At 43.4% G+C, this 14900-nt stretch overlaps 1 protein-coding gene across 6 annotated transcripts in view; it reads right to left on the bottom strand.

The window, feature by feature from the left end:
• Nucleotides 1–14900, bottom strand: part of LOC137348202 (phosphatidylinositol 5-phosphate 4-kinase type-2 beta) — a 125529-nt gene that overhangs the window by 1652 nt on the left and 108977 nt on the right. For 3 of the 6 annotated variants that reach the window (XM_068013547.1, XM_068013549.1, XM_068013551.1), the window contains 2 exons: nucleotides 14287–14542; nucleotides 4470–4594 (listed from right to left, as the gene is read on the bottom strand). In XM_068013547.1, coding sequence (XP_067869648.1) covers nucleotides 4470–4594; nucleotides 14287–14542 — 381 coding nt within the window. Of the gene's footprint in view, nucleotides 1–568; nucleotides 719–4469; nucleotides 4595–14286; nucleotides 14543–14900 lie in introns of all 6 variants that reach the window. The other 3 variants (XM_068013548.1, XM_068013550.1, XR_010969094.1) reach the window with 2 other exon arrangements.

The following is a 14900-nucleotide window of genomic DNA, read 5'->3' as shown; positions in this document are numbered from 1 at the left end:
CACCAGCAAAGAAATGGAAAAGGAAAATGGTTGCCGGTTTATTTTCAAGAAACTGCAACTAGTGGAAACAAAGAAATTAATCAGACCTGATCATTTATTCACCATGCCCCCAGAGACATTTCCCCTCCACCACCTCTTTCCCCATCTCCCCCACATATCCTCCAATTTTGACTCAAAATGCAATACAGTTCCCCAGGATTCAGCAGCCTTCAGTAACTCATTCTTCAAGTGTGACATTAGACAATTAGCATGAAACAGACTAATTAACTGTATAGAGAATCGCAGTTCAACCCAATCTGATTCGCACCTGACATCCAGTCATGCACGCATACATACACTTTCTTCCCCACCTTCTCAAAGTTATCGAAAAGCAGCAAAACTTCCTATAAGTTACTCACCCACAAACAGGCAAAAAGCACAAATGTAGTGGCTGACTCAGCTATGCCATTAGCTCTGTCTCATTTTATCTACCCAGATACTGCTAAGCTTCAATGTGTATAATTAGACACCCTCACAACATTCTCTTTATACTGAAATGCACTAAATGAAAAATAAATGCTTAGCTGACCTGACATTTGCTGTTAAAATTTGCAATTGTGCCCTTCTGCTCCTTTTGAAGAATAACAGTACAATTATGAACCCTCTTGTCTAATCAAATCACACAGTAATGTGGCTGCAGCTTCCCATCCTAATCTGAGATGCTCGCTATTATGTGGATCTGAAAATGTTAGAAGAAAAATATCAATTGAAGTTTGCTGCTAATATATTACAAACTCATGCTGGGAAGAAACAGGGCAGTTCTAATCGCCAGTAATGGCACTACACATATTAAAATAAATCATTTCATTTCCTGTTGTCTCCCCGCCTCTCAAGATAGTCCTGATGCTCAGTTTCCCCAGGCATGGTCCACACTTTGACCGTTCTTGATGCACAAGCCTAATGCACCTCAAACATCCACTCCTTTCACCACCAGTGCACCTTGGCTGCAATGTGTACCATCTGTAGGATGCACTGCAGCAAGTTGCCAAGACTTATTAGCCAGAACCTCCACCACCTCGAAGGACAAGGGCAGCAGCTTCATGGGAACACCACCACCTCCAGGATCCCCTCCAAGTCACACACCATCCCCACTTGGACATATATCAATGGGTCAAACCACCTGGAACTCCTACTTAAGGGTGCTGTTGGAGTACCTTCACCACACAGACTACCTTCTCAAGCACAACTAGGGATGGGCAATAAATACTGGCCTTGTTAGCAACACCCACATTCCCCACAGTGAATAAAGAAAAGCACAGTGAGTGTAAGCAGGTTATATGAATAAGAATGGGGTTCAGAATTCACTGTGATCAACTGACCCCACTGTCACTAACAAACGCAATAAAGATTTCGGGAGAAGCTTCTTTTCTCAGATAATGCTCAGGATGTGGAACTCGCTGGTTGAGGCGGACAGCATAGATGCATTTAAGGGGGAAGCTAGATAATCACATGTGGGAGAAAGGATTAGAAGGATAGGGTGAGATAGGGTGAGATGAAGTACGATGGGAGAAGGCTCGTGTGGAGCACAAACACCAGCACAGATCAGTTGTGCCAAATGGCCTGTTTCTGTGCTGTAACATGTGTGCAATTCTATGCAGCCATACCTGACCTGCCCTCACCCACACAGCGACCAAGGAATGGGAACACTGACTAATTATTTTCTTTCATTGTCAAGGGGCACCAAACATTTTTAGAAAATTTGTTTTCAGGACATGGATGATGTTCGTCTGGCCACATTTATTTAAATATTGACCATACATAATGAGCCTTCTTTTGTAAAGTCAGCTCAAAATGTGGTATTGGAGTCGCATGTAGGCCTGATCAGGGAGGAGTGGCTGGTTCCCTTCCTTGAAGTAACACTAGTTGCACTGGTTGAAATTAAATATAACCAAGTAGAAAACCATCAGCTTTTAAATAAAAAGAAACAGTTTGTTATACTCCCAGCCACCTCAAACCCTCTGTTCAAGACAGATTGTTCCTGATTTGGGATGGTTTCACTGACTGTTGAATATCACTGTGCTGAGCATTTGAGACAATTTAAAAAAATAGAACATGCTGGAAACACGCAGCAAATCTGTCAGCCTCTGACAGAAAAGACTGACGTTTCTGATACAGTGGAATATTGGTAATTTCAGTGAACTAGCAATCCAGAAGCTCAGGCCAATACCCCGGGGACACAGGTTCAAATTCCACCACAGCAGAAGGTGGAATTTAAATTCTATTAATTAATCTTTTAAAAATCTGGAATTGAAAGCTAGTCTCAGTAATAGTGGCCATGAAACTATCATCTCTTGTCATAAAAACCCATCTGGTTCACTAATGCCCTTTAGGGAAGGAAATCTGCTGTCCTTACCTGGTCTGGCCTACATGTGACTCCAGACCCACAGCAATGTGGCTGACTCTTAACTGCCCTCTGAAATGGCCTAGCAAGCCACTCAGTTGTTAAGGGAAATTCGGGATGGGCAACAAATGCTGGCCTTGCCAGCGACGCCCACATCCCATGAAAGAATAAAAATAAATGTAGGATAAGTTCTGGTGAAGGGTCCACACTGAACTGGTAAGGGTCTTTTCTCTTTTCAGAGGCCGATGGATCTGCTGTTCAATTCCAGCATTTTCTGTATTTTCTTAGATTTCCAGTTTTTTCCTTATTTCTTTTTTTCTTATCTGGTCTGTGTGAAGGCAAACAATGAGAAAGGACATATTTTTCCAGTTTGGGCTCATTGTCAGAATCAAAGATACCGAGATTCTGTTTTGGTGAACATCTACACAGAGTTTTCCATATACTGCTTGCAGCCAAGTGCCTCAACTCCTGGGTAAGAGGCATCACTTGGATCAACATGATGTGTTCACTCACTCCCCCATTCTCACAGGCCTATGGCTTCTCCCTGACTGCCACTGCAAAATTGTTACCAGGCACATTTATCCTGTGAGTCAGGGTCTTGTGGGAATCTAAGCAAAGCTGGCCAAACTCACTTTCCATATGACCTATAATGAGAGAAAATGAGAGGGAGTGACAGAGAACATGTACAATGAGAGGCAGCAAAACAAAGAGTCTGAGAGAAAGGGTGATTGAGACAGCGAGAGATTGACAGAGAAAGAGCAATGGGGACAGTGAGAGAACGAGAGGTTGAGACAGCGAGAGAGGGTGCGAGCGAAAGAGAAACTGAGAGAGAGAGAAAAGGTGCAAGAGACAGAGCAGTTGAGAAAGCGTGCAAAGGAATTGAAGCGAGTGAAAGAGTTTGGAGAAAGAGCCACCAAGACAGTGAGAGAAAGCAATGGTAAAAGGAAACAGCTCAGTAATTAATAATTCTTCAGTAATATGCGAGGATTGGATTTGAACTCAGGTCCTACAGGAACAATTGCATAGATATTTCTTGTTCATCATTAGCCTGAGTATTTATTGTGTTTCTTATTTTGTATGTGTGTGGAGGCAAGGAATAAGAAAGGCCACACTTTAGACCCTGTGGTAGCAACAAACATGCCTAGACTGAGCACGGGTGAGAGCAAGCTCAGAGGTCTTTGCACACTGCACTGATCCATGCGCCTTAACCTCAGACTATGAAGGGGCACCGCATCAACATGACATGTGTATTCTGCTCTCCAAGCCTCTGGAAGAAGGACTTGTATTTACATACTGCTTTTTATGTCCTAAGGACTTCCCAAAGCATTTCACAGCGAGTGAATTATCTTTTAAAGTGTAGTCACTGTTTTTGGAGGCAAATGCAATAGCCAACTTTAGCACAGCAAGATCCTACAAACAACAAATAGAATGATAACCTGTTTTGGTGATGCTGACTGAGCAACGAATGTTGGCCAAGAGACTGGGAAAATTCCTCACGACTTTCTAAAAAAACAAAGTACCATGTAATCTTTTTTACATCTCTTGGGCGGATGCAAGACATCCCATGGCGCTATTTAGAAGTACAGAAAGGCAGTTCTACCGGTATCCTGCCCAATATTTATCCCTCAACCAGATGATTTGATCATGATCATGTTGCTGTTTGTGGAAGCCTGTTGTGCACAAATTGGTTGCTGCTTTTCCCAAAACACAACAGTGACTACACTTCAGAAGTACCTGACTGGCTGTAAAGTGCTTTGGGTCCTGAGGTCGTGAAAGGCACTATATAAATGCAAGTTTTTTTCTTTCTGCATCAACAGAGCAAGCACTGGGCCTTGGGATAACGTCTCAGCTGAAAATGGCACCTCCGACAGTGCAGCACTCCCTCAGTACTGCACTGAAGTATCAGTCTAGATAATGTGCTCAAGTCTCTGGAGCGCCCCTTGAACCCACAACCTGCTGCCTCAGAGGTAAGAGTGCTACCCACAGAGTCAAGCTGACAATGTAAGTGGGTTTCTTCATTTTGTACTCAGAATTCGCGAACAGAAGAAAATATACCCCAATGTTTAGTTGTTGCAGGTGATGTACTTACCCCGTGTTTGACTGTTTTGGCAGCATGGGCAGCTTTCTTCTTTGCATCATAATGAGTTAAAATATCGATTATCGCCATAAAGAAAACTTCCTTCCTTGGAGCATCTGGAAAATTAGCCAGTATTACTGACATTAGAGAACAAGACTATTACAATGCAGTTATGATACCAGCACTAGAATACACATGTTTCTTCTAGCAGTTTCACGCCCAGTAACTTTGCTCACTTATATTTGCAGACCATCCAAATACTCATGCAATTCTCTAAGACCCTGGTGGGTGGCAGTGGGAGACGAAACAGAACAGCTTCTCTGCTGCATAGTATTTCAAGCTTACTGTCTAATTGGCTAACCACAACTTCCATGACAATGGTCAATCAGAGTAGAGTTTCCGGTCATCACCATGATAATTGTGCTACATAATTAGCAATTACACTGGTAAGCCATGAAACGATGGCAATAAAGACAACCTATCAATGCCCCTCATAATCTTGTACACCTCAATCATGTCCCCCCTCAACCTTCTCCGCTCCAAGGGAAACAACCCTAGTCTTTTCAGTCTCTCTTCATAGCTGAAATGCTCCAGCCCAGGCAACATCCTGGTGAATCACCTCTGCACCCTCTCCAGTGCAATCACATCCTTCCTATAGTGTGGTGACTAGAACTGTACACAGTACTCCAGCTGTGGCCTAACTAGCGTTTTATACAGATCCATCATAACCTCCCTACTCTTATATTCTATGCCTCGGCTAATAAAGGCAAGTATCCCATATGCCTTCCTAACCACCTTATCTACCTGTGCTGCTGCCTTCAGTGATCTATGGAAAAGGTACACCAAGGTCCCTCTGACTTTCTGTACTTCCTAGGGTCCTACCATCCATTGTATATTCCCTTGCCTTGTTAGTACTCCCAAAATGCATTACCTCACACTTTTCAGGATTAAATTCCATTTGCCACTACTCCGCCCATCTTACCAGCCCATCTATATCTCCCTGTAATCTAAGGATTTCCTCCTCACTATTTACAACACCACCAATTTTCGTGTCATCTGCAAACTTACTTCCTATATTCACATCTAAATCATTAATGTACACTATAAACAGCAAGGGCCCCAGCACCAATCCCTGTGGTACACCACTGGTCACAGGCTTCCAATCACAAAAACAGCCCTCGACCATTACCCTCTGCCTCCTGCCACTAAGCCAACTTTGGATCCAATTTGCCAAATTGCCCTGGATCCCATGGGCTCTTACCTTCTTAACCAATCTCCATGCGGGACCTTAACAAAATCCTTACTGAAATCCATGTATACTACATCTACTGCTTTACCCTCATCTACACATCTAGTCACCTCCTCGAAAAATTCAATCAAGTTAGTTAGACACGATCTCTCCCTGACAAAGCCATGCTGACTATCCCTGATTAATCCCTGCCTCTCCAAGTGGAGATTAATCCTGTCCCTCAGAAGTTTTTCCAATATTTTCCCAACCACTGATGTTAGACTCACCGGCCTGTAATTACCTGGTTTATCCCTACTACCCTTCTTGAATAATGGTACCACATTCGCTGTCTTCCAGTCCTCTGGTACCTCTCCTGTGGCCAGAGAGGATTTGAAAATTTGTGTCAAAGCCCCTGCTATCTCCTCCCTTGCCTCACATAACAGCCTGGGATACATCTCATCTGGGCCTGAGGATTTATCCACTTTTAAGCCCACTAAAACAGCTAATATTTCCTCCCTTTCAATGCTAATATGTTCAAGTATATCACAATCCCCCTCCCTGATCTCTACACCTACATCGTCCTTCTCCATAGTGAACACAATGAAAAGTAATCATTTAAAACCTCACCTAGTTCCTCCGGCTCCACACAAAGATTGCCACGTTGGTCCCTAATGGGCCCTACTCTTACCCTGGTTATCCTCTTATCCTTAATATACTTATAAAACACCTTGGGATTTTCCTTTATCTTGCCCGCCAGTGTTTTTTCATGCCCCCTCTTCGCTGTCCTAATTACGTTTTTAAGTGCCACCCTACACTTTCTATACTTCTCTAGTGCCTCCGCTGTTTTCAGCACTTGGGATCTGCCGTAAGCCTCCTTTTTTTTTTCCTGATCCAGGGTTCCCTGGGCCTGTTAGTCCTACCCTTCACCTTATGGGTACATGTTGGCTCTGGACTCTCACTATTTCCTCTTTGAATGACTCCCACTGATGCGATGTAGACTTTCCTACAAGTAGCTGCTCCCAGTCCACTTTGGCCAGATCCTGTTTTATCATATTGAAATCTGCCTTCCCCCAATTCAGTGTCATTACTTCTGGTCCATCTTTGTCCTTTTCCATAACTACCTTAAATCGTACAGAGTTATGGTCACTATCCCCGAAATGCTCCCCCACTGACACTTCTACCACTTGACCGGTTTCATTCCCTAGGATTAGGTCCAGTACTGCCCCTTCCCTTGTGGGACTGTCTACATACTGGCTCAAAAAGCTCTCCTGTATGCATTTTAAGAATTCCACCCCTTTTGCACTAAGACTATCCCAGTTAATATTGGGGAAGTTGAAATGCCCTACTATTATTACCCTATTATTTTCATACCTCTCAGAAATTTGCCTACATATCTGCTCCTCTATCTCTTCCTGACTGTTTGGAGGCCTGTAGTAGACATCCAGCCTAGTGAATGGCCCCTTTTTGTTTTTAAGTTCTACCCAAATGGCCTCATTTGAGGAACCTTCTAAGATGTCATCCCTCCTTACTGCAGTAATTGACTCCTTGATCAACAGTGCAATGCCAGATTCTATACCCTGGAATATTGAGCTGCCAGTCCGGTCTCTCCCTCAACCATGTCTCTGTGATAGCAATAATATCATAATCCCATGTGTTAATTAATGACCTCAATTCATCTGCCTTACTAGTAAGTCTCCTTGCATTGAAATAGATGCGATCTAACCTTGCATTTTTCCCTTGCGCCTTACCAGGTCTATATTTGCTCTGCCTTCCAGGCAGACTCATTTTCTGTTCTATATTACCCCCCACTTTACCGCCACTCTGTATCCCATCCCCCTGCCAAATTAGTTTAAACCCCTCCCCTCCCCCAACAGAACTAGCAAATCTCCCAGTCGCAGTGATGGCCAAACATCAGACATGAAACCTGTATTAGAGACCACCCATCTAAACATCAACAACTCCCAAAGGTCACCCTCCTTATAGGCAGGTTTGGTCATGTGCTTCTCTGAACTTACCATTTTCTAACTAGTTTTATTTGATTTAAACTCAATCTTTTGAACAAGAACAATAAACAGAGCATCTGGCTTGCAGATGTTCAAAATAAAATTACCCATTTTACTTAATTTGAACCAATCATGTTATTTGTCCAGTTGTTAATGACTTCTAATCGAGCTCATTTCCAACAGACTCAGCATCTCCATTAGTGACTGCAGAACAGTCAGCTCCACCTGCTACCCTTAATGGTTTTCTAATTACTGTGCCACACATGCGCTCAGATTATTCAGACCAGGAGTTTATCTCCTTCCCATGTTGTCTGGTTCTCATGTTTTTAAAAAAAAAATTTTTTTTTGAGAAGTGGGCGTTTTTTCTTCAAGCAACTGATTTTAAAATGGAGTGGTTCATTATGCTACTTCAGCAGGCATTAAGAATTGACTGCATAATGTTGGGCTCAGCTTACATTTAGGACAGACTGGGTAGAGGTGGCAGCTCCCCTATACATGGAGGACATCAGTGAAACGCAGTCAGCAATCCGGCAGCTTTCACCAGCATTTTACCAGATGCAACGAGTTTATTTCACAACTTGCAATGGTTGAACTCGCAACCTCCAGGTTGCTAGTCCAGTATTTTAACAACTCCACTGTCATAGACGCTTTCACATCTTAATGAAACATCCTTGACCAATGACTACAGATGAGGAAAGCCATTTACCCCATCTTAATTAATACAGAAGCTTCCTGAAGTCCCTCTCCTTGCAGCATTCAGTCAGTCTTTAATGTTTCCAGCCTTTTTCCACCTCCGTAACATCACCCGATTTTGCCCCTGCCTCAGCTCATCTGCAGCGGAAGCCCTCATTCATGCCTTTGTTACCTCCAGACTTGACTATTCCAATGCACTCCTGGCTGGTCTCCCACATTCTACCCCCCATAAACTTGAGGTCATCCAAAGCTCTGCTGTCCATGTCCTTACTCACCACCCCTGTGCTCACTGACCTACAATGACACCCTGTCAAGCAACATCTTGATTTTAAAATTCTCATCCTTATTTTCAAATCCATCCATAGCCTTGCCCCTCCCTATCTCTGTAATCTCCTCCAACCCCACAATCCTCTGATATTTGCATTCATCTAATTCTGACCTTTTCAGCTCTCCAATTTTAATTGCTTTGCCATTGGTGGCTGTGCCTTCAGCTGCCAAGGCCCTAAGCTCTGGAATTCCCTACCTCTACCTCTCTTTCTTCCTTGAAGATGCTCCTTAAAACCCACCTCTTTGACCAAGCTTTTGGCCATCTGTCCTAATATCGCTTTAGGTGGCTCGGTGTTTAATTTTGCTTTACAACACTCCTGTGAAACCCCTTGGAACATTTCATTACATTAAAAGTACTATATCAATATAAGGTGTTGTTTTTGGCACCACTACTCTTCCTGGAAGTTAATTCCACAATAAACTCTCAATGAATAAGGCATCTGTCCTAAAATGATCTTTTACTAGTCTGAACCAGTGTTCCCTTGCTCTACTCCCCTAATATAAAGCAATATTCAGGGTTTACTTTTTCCACTCTCTTAACAATTTTATACACTTCTACAAGATAACCTTTCTGACACCTCCTTTCCCATCTGAAAAGCCAAAGTTTCTCCATTTTTCCCTCATAATTCAGAAACACCATTAGGGACCAGCCATGTGGCTCTTCACTGCACTGCCTCCAGTCCTTGATCCTCTCCCTTGCTTCTTGGCAATGTGAACTGGACACAGTTTTCAAGGTGTGGTCTGACGTAGGATTATAAACTCTGACCACTGTCTGCTCTGACTTATATTCCACTATTTTAGCTTTGTAGTTCAACTTTCAATTGGTTTTGTTGATGCTGTTTTGTGATGGAAGGATATGCTTAACACGGTGTTTGTTAAGACACCTTGGACTTTTTTCAGCAACATCCTCAAGATTGTGTATGTTGCCTATTTTTCCTTCCTTAATGCAATACTTATTTGCCTGTATCAAATTTCATTTGCCATTGTTCTGCCTAAATATATATACTGCCTAATCATTACTTTTTAACCCATTCACAGGCATAAAGGTTGTGCTAATAGCAAGTCTAACAGTGCAGTACTCAAGTACTACAATCATGGTTCTCCCTTGTCACTTTTTGGCAGAGTGCTGAAGGTCCCTGTTGATCATGTTGAAAGGGGGACAGCGTTTTGCAATATGAGTCAATATGAGTCATAGTTATCATGTCACATTTGCTGTTTGTCTATGCAAATCAGAAGTGGTTCTTACAAATTTTCTGCAGACCAAGAGCCCACAAACAGTCATGTGATCAATGATCAACTGAACGGTGTCTTTTTGGTGATGTTAGCTGAGGGAGGAATGTAGCCGGGGCACTGGGAGAACTGTCTGTTCATATTTGAATAGTGGCATGTGGAACCTTTCACAACCACTGAAATAGGCAGTTGGAACACAACATGATGTAGCACTCCCTCAACACTGCCCTGGGACAGTGCCCAGATGGAATGATTTAAGATAAAACATTAAAATAATTGACTAATGATTCTAACTTTTAAAAACAGCTTCAAGGAAAATGGTCAATGCTGAAATCTAAGATAAATGAAGAAAATGCTGAAACTGACCAGCTTAGGAATCTGAAGGTAAAACACAGGTTAACGTTTCAGATGGCAGCTTTAATCAGAACCACTCCACCAAAAGGTCTTAGCTAAAATTTTACAAATTGTCTCCTGACAACGCAGCCCAGTGCCGACATCATCAGAGTGCTCCCAGCTTCGCACATGCACAGAATGGACTCTTACTGTAAGAATGGTGCTGTGCATGCGCAGCCTACGTCAGCACCCAGCTTGCATGCGGGCAAAAAAGTCATTGTGTACTGCAATGTCTGCTCGCCACTTGCTCCCCACCTCGCCACTTCTGCCCCTCAGCCATTCGCTCCCCACTTCAGTCCACCCCACCACCTGTCGGCCACTCACTCCCCACCTCGCCACTTCTGCCCCTCAGCCATTCGCTCCCCACTTCAGTCCACCCCACCACCTGTCGGCCACTCACTCCCCACCTCGCCACTTCTCCCCCCAACCTACCTGTGGGCCACTTGCTTTGGCCCTGTTGCTTCATCCCCTCTGCTCCCCACTCCCTCCCACTTCTACTGCCCACTCCCTCCTGCTATTGCCGCCATCCTTCTCCGCACGGGGGAAGCGGGGGAGAGAGAGTGACGAGTTAGGCAGGGGAGGGAGACTGCGAGTGGGAAGGAGTGGCCGACAAGTGGGGGGTGAAGCGGGGACCGAATGGCTGAGGAGGGAGAAGTGGCGAGGCGGGGAGCAAGTGGCGAGGCGGGGAGCAAGCGGCGAGCAGACGGCGTGGGAGGGAGCGGCGAAGAGAAGCGCGATGGTAGGAGGGAGCGGGGTATTGTAGGGGGTGGGATGGAGGCAATGAGCACAGCCACTGTGGGCATTTGGGTTTCATTTGTTTTTTGTTTTTGAAATAAATTGAGCAGAGTCATCTTTATTACTGGGAGCTGCCTGAGACGTCACAGACAGTGACATTTCAGTGCATGAGGCTGCAGTTGCGCATGTTCAAGTACTACGCCACCTAGTGGGTGCATTGTCAGCAAACGCAGACAAAAAACTTTTCCCCAAATTTCACATCAGATATGTTAACTCTTTGCTTCTCAGGTGCTGATTGACCTACTGTGTATCTGCACACCAACAATGATTTGAATTACAATGATGTATATTTTTATGAAACTAGAATAACTGTCAGAATCACTTTTTTTCACATCAGCTACAAGGAGAACCCATTGTCTGAAAAAAATCAAGTGGCACTCTGCTCTGCTACCTTCCACCACCCCCACCGCCCCCCCCCCCCCCACCCACCGCCACTCACAACACGGTCCCCCATCAGAGACAGCAACAGACTCTGAAACAGGAGATATATTAGACAGCAGCAATTCTCAGGCCTCCAGCACCGAGCATCAAACAAATCTTGCCACTGTCATTGACCCGACATCCCACAGTGGCTGCTGATGTTACAGTATAGGAAAAAGGACCAAGATAAACAACATTTCCATTAGTTCTGACAGTGCACCTGATTTTGCTTGCCAAATGTAACAAACTCATATAAAAGTCAATGAAAACAAATGTACAGCTGGAAGCAATAAGCCTCAAGTAAACTTACACCATATATTGCTAAGCTGTGATAGAACAAACATGTAAAATGCTAAATAACCAAAGCTAGGATGAGGTGCTATATTCAGAGTCACCTCGTGCTTAATCGGATCCCATCTCGTGTAAATTAACAACAAGTTGTATTTAGATAGCACCTTTAATGTAGTAAAATTTCCCAAGATGCTTCACAGGAGCATTATCAAACAAAATTTGACACCGAGCCATAGAAGAAGATATTAGGACAGGTGACCAAAAGCTTTGTCAAACAGGTAGGTTTTTAGGAACTTGTTAATGGAGGAGAGAGAGGTAGAGAGTCGGAGAGGTCTAGGGAGGGAATTCCAGAGGTTTAGGGTATATTTAAAAGCCAGCAGCTGAGGCTCTGAGCTGCACTCAAGACCAACGTTAATGCAGATGTAGAGTCAAAGCAGTACAATGCTTTGTATAATTACCTCAAAATAAATAAGAAAAAGACAGAATAAACAGGCATGGCAATTCAGCTGCTTTTATATCGCATGAAACCAGTGCTAGTTCTGCCTGCTCCCAATACTCAAACTTTGCACAGACAGGAATTACATGTGCCGCACTCGGTATTGCTGGCTGTCAAAAAGGCCCAATAAAAGACAGGTCTTCCTGTTTGCTAGTCTGAGTGAATTTGTTAATTTTATTTTAGGGCTGCGCTAAACCTAGACGGTCGCAAGCCGGCACCAGCATGGCATTTTATTCAACATAAAATCTCCATTGGTGGCAAATCAATTTAAAACAGATAAATATAAATACAAGATAGTCACTAATAAATCCAATAAGGAATTCAGGATGGTTACAACCACAGAAAAGTTACAGCACAGAAAGAGGCCATTCAGCCCATCGTGTCTGTGCCGGCTGAAATAAACTAGCTGTCCGATCTAATACCACCTTCCAGCACCTGGTCTGTAACCTTGCAGGTTACATCATTTCAGGTGCAGGTCTAGGTAGCTTTTAAATGAGTGGAGGGTTTCTGCTTCCACCACCGATCCGGGCAGTGAATTCCAGGCACTCAGTACCCTCTGGGTGAAAAAGTTTTTCCTTATGTCCCCTCTAATCCTTCTGCCAATCACCTTAAATCTGTGCCCCCGGTAATTGACTTCTCCGCGAGGGGAAACAGGTCCTTACTGTCTATTCTATGTAGGCCCCTCATAATTTTGTGCACCTCAATGAAGTCACCCCCTCAGCCTCCTCTGTTCTAACGTATCCAACCTTTCCTCATAGTTGCAACTTGCAAGCCCAACATACTTGTAAATCTCCTCTGTACTCTCTCCAGAGCAATTATGTCCTTCCTGCAATGTGGTGACCAGAACTGCACGCAATATTCCAGCTGTGGCCTAACCAGCGTTTTATACAGATCCAGCATTAGATGTGGAACTTGCTACTACATGCAGTAGTTGAGATGAATAGCATAAATGCATTTAACAGGAAACTAGATAAACACATGACAGAGAAAGGAATAGAAAGATATACTGACAGGGTGAGATGAAATCGAACGGGAGGAGGCTCATGGGGAATATAAACACTGGCATAGATTTGTTGGGCCGAAGGGCCTGTGCAGTAAATTCTAGATATCAGGAAGAGCTTCTTAAACAACAAACAAATTTTCACTGATGTAGTTTCTGTAACATTCAAAAAAAAACAGAAGACACTTTGCAGAAGACAAAAATATCACCAAAGCACAAGTGTGGGAGTTCACTGCCACATCTAACGCATTGACAAATGGGGTTTGAAAGGTGAGGAGAGAGAAAATGAAGTGAACAGCTTTAGGGACATAGTATCTGAGCCAGGGTTTCTAGGTTTGGGGTGAAGGCATATTGTTGGAACAACATAAAGGGAGCATTACTTTGCATTTAACCTATTTTTTCCATTTGTTTGTGGGGTTTTGGGCATCGCTGGCAAGGGCAGCATTTATTACCCATCCCTAATTGCCCTTGAGAAGGTGGGCGTGAGCCATCTTCATGAACCGCTGCAGTCGTGTGGCGTAGTTACACCAACAGTGCTCTGCTCTACCTGATTTGTGAGTGCTTAGCGCTAAGAAGGAATGCCATTCCCAGAAATGACACGATGAATGTTTTTAAATGTTCCACAATCTAACAAAAACGTGTAAAATACTGGATTATGAATTGAGAATAAATAATGATTTGTGTACATTTTCCCAGTAATAATTTCCTTTTTCATAACACATAGCAACACTATTCAAAGTAGAGTAGGGGAATTTTTTTTTAAAGTATGTTCTTGGGAAGTGGACGACACTGGCAAAGTCTCATTAGTTGCCTTCAAATAGTGGTAATGGGCCTTCCGCTACCACCACTGCAGTCCATGTGCTGATGGTGTTTCCGCAATGATGCAAGGTATCAAAATCTTTAAACTAAAAGTATTTTTTAAAAAACTGGTAACTTTAGAACAATCTGCTTACTGTCGTGGCTCTTTATAGCATACACATCAACTGTTGGATCAAACTCTCCTGGTCCAAAGATTCGTGGGAAATTCAACATGTTTCCAGGACTGTCTGGTGGAGTTCCATATGAGCCAACTGGATGACCCATTCCATCATTTTCACAATCCTCTTCGTCACCTTTCTCCTCCACTTCCATCTCTTCTTGCTCAGCACGATCCACGTCATGGATACCAACTAACAGACTGTAATCCATGATCTTCAGCTGTGCTAAAAACTATTGATAAAAATGAAGCAAAGTTAGGTGGTTTAGGTACCTACTCAAAACCATCATTGGGGCAATAGGATGTGACTGCAGGAGAGATTCAGTTATCTCTAGGGAGTTTAACTTTGTTGATTCATCAAATTACAAAAAAACTCTCAACACCCCACTACAACTCTCCTGTATATTCTGAAGAACTCCTAATATAGTACTTCATTCTAGCCATATTGAGAAGCAAAACAGACTCACTATAGTGCACCAGTCATCGTACAGTATATGCATTAGCTGCCTTTATGCAACAGGAGACTGTGCCACTGGTGTTAAATCCTATTTGTGGGTCAGTGCAGCTGGCTTCAACTTGAAAGTAAACTTT

Source organism: Heterodontus francisci, chromosome 33, assembly GCF_036365525.1.
Source record: "Heterodontus francisci isolate sHetFra1 chromosome 33, sHetFra1.hap1, whole genome shotgun sequence".
NCBI lineage: Eukaryota > Metazoa > Chordata > Chondrichthyes > Heterodontiformes > Heterodontidae > Heterodontus > Heterodontus francisci.
Note: the sequence above shows the minus strand (reverse complement) of the source record. Positions and strands in the feature narration are given on the sequence as shown.